The following is a 5,141-nucleotide window of genomic DNA, read 5'->3' as shown; positions in this document are numbered from 1 at the left end:
AGCAGGGAGACGGGCTCAGGGAGATAAGGGCTATTGCTTCTTGACAAACGCAACAGTAACCAGGCCATTCCTGGTACTGCCTGGAGGGAGGCCAAGCGGAGGAGGTCTCCCAGCGGGACGGCACAGAGCCCCTGGAGGAGGCTGCCCGGTGCCCGGGCTCCCCGTGCCGGGTGCCTGCTCGATGTCTGGGAGCAGGGCACCCAGGTGCCTCCTGCGAGGGGGGACACCCTGCTCCCCGAGCAGCCCCCCCTGCGCGGAGCTCCCAGGTGGACAGCACTGTGCAGGGGCTCCGTGGGGCGGGCAGGGTGGCACCGCAGCCCCCTGCCCTCCGTGGCAGGGCACAGGGAGCTCGGCCGTGCCGTCGGTCCCTAGGCAAGGCAGGCAAACGTCCCGTGGGGGCTGCGGGGCGAGATGAGGCGAGGCAGGCAGGGTGCCAGCCCCCCGGCAGGGGCGGCCGGGTGGTTATCTCTGCTCGCACACGCACCCTGCGCGCAGCCAGATGGGAGCTGCTGCGCTCTGGGCTGCTGATTGCCCCGCCGACGGCACCGGTGTGGGGGGACGCGGCCTCACCGACGCCGTTACACGGAGCGGGCGGCACTGGGGGCACAGCACCCCGCCGTGCTGCCTCCCACCCCAGCACCGGCACCCATCGTGGCGGCACCTTTGCTCGGCATTTTTCGGCACGACCTCCGGGCCCGGCTCGCCGGCCCAGGCACCCACTCGTGCCCGCGCACGGCGGCGTGGAACTGCCAGAGGGGTGTGGGTACCCCCTGTGGGGCAGGGACACCCCGGCCTTTGCGCTCCCCGCTCACCCCGTGGGCAGCGCACGGAGAGCCCCCAGGCACCCAAACCAGCACCCTGCTGGCCTGCAGCGTCCTGGGACCCCCCCCCCGGGACCCCCCTGTTCCCATAGCGGGGCAGGGACCCCCCCGCCTCGCCGTGCTCTCCGGGCACCGGCAACCCGGGCGGGGAGCGGGACGTGGATACATGGATAGGGACCGGGGGCACGGGCATGGATAGGGACGGGGACTGGGACCCGCACCCGGTCCCGTCGGGGCACCCCCCCACGAGGGGGCGTGGCTAAACATTAGGGGGGCGTGTCCACAGCCCTGCCAAAGCCAATGGGCTGGCCCGGCGGTGAATATCAATGCGCGGCGGGCCAATGGGGGCGCAGCCATGCTGTTAACAGCTTAGGGGCGCGGGGCGGCGCAGAGCAGCGCTGCCGCCGCCGCGGGGAGCGGAGCCGGGCCCCGCGCACCGCGCTCCCCCCAGCCCGCCCCGGCCCCGCTCCCGGTGCCCGGTCCCGGCCCGCCATGGCGGCGGCCGTGGACGAGAGCGCCCTGCCCTCCATCTCCACCTTCGCCAACCTGCTGCCGCTGGAGGAGCGCCCGGCCGATATGCTCCACGTAAGCACCGGGGAAAGGGGCGGGCGGGGGGGGGGGGGGGGGGAACGGGGTGGGTGGGTGGGTGGGTGGGGGGCACCGGGCTCGGTGCTCAGCCCCACCGCCGAGCCCCCTTCCAGCCGTCGGAGGGCGCCCCGGGGGTGGCGGTGCCGCCCCGGCGGAGGGGTTGGGGGTCCCGGTGCACCGGCGGGGGGTGGGGGGGGCTGCTGCCGGCCCTGACGCCCCTCTCCCCGCAGAGGATGCTGCAGCAGGACGGCCCCGCCGCCGTCAAGCGGGAGGAGGACGACTTGGGGAAGTTCGTGGATTTGGATTTCATCCTGGCGCACACCAGCAGCGGCGGGCAGGGACCGCCCGGCCCCAACTACCCCCTGCCCGAGACCCCGGAGAGCTGCGGCACCACGTACGACAGCGACGGCTCCTACCCGGCTCCGGGCAAGTTCCCGGCTCCTTACCCCGAGGGCCAGGGCCACAGCTACGTGGCCGAGCTGCTCACCCCGGACCTGCCCGGCCACTGCGACCTGCAGCGGAGGGAGTACACGGAGCTGCGGGCGCCCGGCGGCCCCCACCACCATCACCACCACCACCACCACCCGCCCCTCCACCCGGCCCTGAGCCGCCCGCTGCCCCTGGACCCCTCGCAGCCCTTCGGGCCCCGCATCAAGAAGGAGCAGCCCGAGGAGCGAGCCTGCATGCTGGGGATGCCCGGTGGCGACTACCTGGGGCCGGGCGGCGGCGAGCACAAGCCCCCCCGCATGGCGCCGGGCCCGGTGCCGGGGCCACCGCTGCCTTACCCGGGCTTCGCCCACGGCCGTCTGGGCCCCCCCGAGGAGCCACTGCCCGGCACCGACCCCCACCTCCTGGCCGACCTGCCGCCCCACTACGCCGTGGCCCCGCATCGCTACGCGCCCCACTTCGCCCCCCAGCCGCCGCCGCAGTTTCATGGACACTTCAGTGTTTTCAGGGAGCCCCTCAAGGGGCCGGGGCCGGGCCCGGGGGGGCTGCCGGGGTTGCTGGTCACGCCGCCCAACTCTCCGGTGCTGGAGTATTTCCCAGCCGGGGCCCCCCCCGAGGACTGCAAGCCCAAGCGCGGCCGCCGCTCCTGGGCGCGCAAGCGGACGGCGACCCACAACTGTGAATACCCGGGCTGCGGCAAGACCTACACCAAGAGCTCCCACCTCAAGGCGCACATGCGGACGCACACGGGTAAGGGAGCCCCGAGGGGGGCGGCCGGGGGTCGGGGCAGGCTCGGGATGTGCGTGGAAAGGGGCTGGGGGACCACGGTGTGGGGCGGGCGCAGCCCCGGAGCAGTGCGGTGGGAGCGGGGTTGGGGGCACCGGGGACACCCGCGGGGTCCCCGCTGTAGGGGAGCACCGAGGGGACGCCCTGCTGTCGGTTTGGGTGTGTTTGAGGGATCCCCCAGCCCTCTGGGCTGTTCATGGGGTCCCTGTGGTGGGCAGTGAAGATCAGGGAGACCCCGCAGCCTGCACTGAGGGATATGTGGGGTCAGGGGTGCTCAGGACCCCATAGTGGGGCTGGGCAGGGGCATACAGGGATAGGGGCATGCAGTGAGATGTTCCCCAAACGGCCGCATGGATAAGCCCCACAGCCAGGCTGAGGACGAGCGGGGAGGGGGCCCCAAGGTGGGCTGGGGGGTACTGGTGAGGCCCCCCAGTGGATCTGGGGTGTGCTGGTACATGGCGAGGATCCGCAGCAGGGACAGGCAGGGGAGCAGCCGCAGCTTGAAGCAGGGCAGAGGCACATGGGGTAGGGGTGCGCAGGGGCACGCAGGGTAGCAGTGGGGAAAGTGACAAGATGGGGGATGAAAGGGGGTCAGGTGAAAATGGGGGTCGTGAAAGGGGTGAAAGGTGAAAGGGGAAGGTGCACAGCAGGGTTCCCCTCTGGAGCGAGCATGGAGTGGTGGGCAGGGAGGGCCGGGCAGGAGGACAAGGGTGAAGGCCCGCGGAGGGTTGGGACCCCCCTGTGCCCGCTGACCCCCTTCTCCCCCGCAGGCGAGAAGCCCTACCACTGCACCTGGGAAGGCTGTGGCTGGAAGTTCGCCCGCTCTGACGAGCTGACCCGCCACTACCGCAAGCACACGGGGCACCGGCCCTTCCAGTGCCACCTCTGCGAGCGGGCTTTCTCCCGCTCCGACCACCTCGCCCTCCACATGAAGCGGCACATGTGAGCGGCGGGCCGCGGCCGCGCTCAGCCTCCCCCCCCTGCCCAGGAGCAGCTCCTCACGGTGTAAATAGCGTCGGGCCGGTGCTGGGGAGCAGCCCAGCCCCTCTCCGCTTGTAGCTGATAACTCCTCTTCTCCTCCTGCCCCCGCTGTGAGAGCTGGGCTCGGCTGCGTGCTGGGGAAGGAAGGGCTGCTTTTTTGGGGTGGAGGTGGGGAGCAGGGCTGCAGGGAGCGGAGCGTCTCCTGCCTGGGAACCACTGGAGGGTCTGGTGCACCAGGGGTCTGTCCCCAGTGCTCCTAGCTTGTATTTGGCAACAGCTTTAAAAAAAATTAAAACTCCTCCCTGATCCTGGCACCCCCCCCCAGCACCGGGGACTGTGGTGGCTGACAGCGGCCAAGCTCCGGCTGGAGACCTGTGTCCTGTGGCTCTGCTCTGCTTGGTTGAGGCCTTCAGAACAAACCCCCTGGCCCAAAAGCCCTGAGAGGACAGGGCGAGGGTGGGAATCTAATCATGGCTCATGGGTGGAAAGGTTTGTAGGGGTCAGCAGCGCAGCATCACCTCACACAGGGAGTGAGGGATGCTCCCGATGCCAGCTTGGGACCCTGCTGGGCTGTCCCGTCGTGGGTGATCCCACAGTTCTCCGCCTGGGAGCCCGGAACGGCTCTCATCTCATGGTCTGCTTTAATTTTTGTTCTTCCCCTCAGGATGACACCAGGTACTGCTGCAGCTGCCTTCCCCATGCTGCTTTTTTTTAAACTTAGTGTGTAAAGGACAGTGAGTCCAGCTATGAATGCCCAGGTCTCTGCTATACTTGAAACTTTCTTAAAGGGAAAAAAAGAGAAAACTCAAAAGAAAATGAGTCTTTTTATGTGCAGCTTCTGCAAAGCGAGTTGTAAATTAAACAAAGCAGTAATATATAATGTTTCTGTTTTTTAATATATTTTTTTTCTTCCGGCTGGGAACACAGGAGAGTCTCGGCTTTGGGAAGTGCACTGTTCCCGTCTGTGTATATTGTTAATTAACATTTCTCTGCTTGGGCACGTTAGGTCTCTCGCACTCTGAAATGTTACTTTTCTTTATATGCAAACTGTTGAAATATTGTGATCTGCTGTATAATAAATAAACAAGATGTAAACTTGAAAGAGCCAGGAGAGTTTACTTTAAAGCTTTCTTCTAAGAGGAGTGGGTGAGGCTGGGCTCGCTTGTCAGTAAATATTTACATCGATGTTCATTTCTGCTTAAGTTAGCTGCGGAGGATCGATGGGGGAACGCCCAAGCCTCGGCATCCGAGCGGCATCTCCTGTGCAACAGCTCTTGAGTCACCCCACTTCCCCGTGCCTCAGTTTCCCTAATCTGCAGATGGGGCAATTGCGGCACAGGGATGGCGTGACCGGTCCTGCGGTGAGTCACCGCCGAGGGGAATGGCAGCCGAAACCTTACGGCGGCCTCGCCGGCCCTGGCGCCTTCCCTCGGCGCTCCGTCCCCCTGTCCCCGTCCCGCTGTCCCCTGCAGCAGGAGCTGTGTGGCACGAGCTGTGCCATTGCCACCAGAAGGTCCC

General features: G+C 67.2%; 1 protein-coding gene across 1 annotated transcript; it reads left to right on the top strand.

The window, feature by feature from the left end:
- Positions 1 to 585: 585 nt before the first annotated feature.
- Positions 586 to 4,725, top strand: LOC308199364 (uncharacterized protein). Its single transcript, XM_080603430.1, has 3 exons — positions 586 to 1,406; positions 1,640 to 2,606; positions 3,413 to 4,725. Exons 1-3 carry the CDS (start codon positions 1,122 to 1,124, stop codon positions 3,586 to 3,588), a joined length of 1,428 nt encoding a protein of 475 aa, XP_080459556.1. The 5' UTR covers positions 586 to 1,121; the 3' UTR covers positions 3,589 to 4,725.
- The last annotated feature ends 416 nt before the right edge of the window (positions 4,726 to 5,141 follow it).

This window comes from Anser brachyrhynchus (genome assembly GCF_964034855.1).
Source record: "Anser brachyrhynchus genome assembly, chromosome: 8".
Classification (NCBI taxonomy): Eukaryota; Metazoa; Chordata; class Aves; order Anseriformes; family Anatidae; genus Anser; species Anser brachyrhynchus.
Note: the sequence above shows the minus strand (reverse complement) of the source record. Positions and strands in the feature narration are given on the sequence as shown.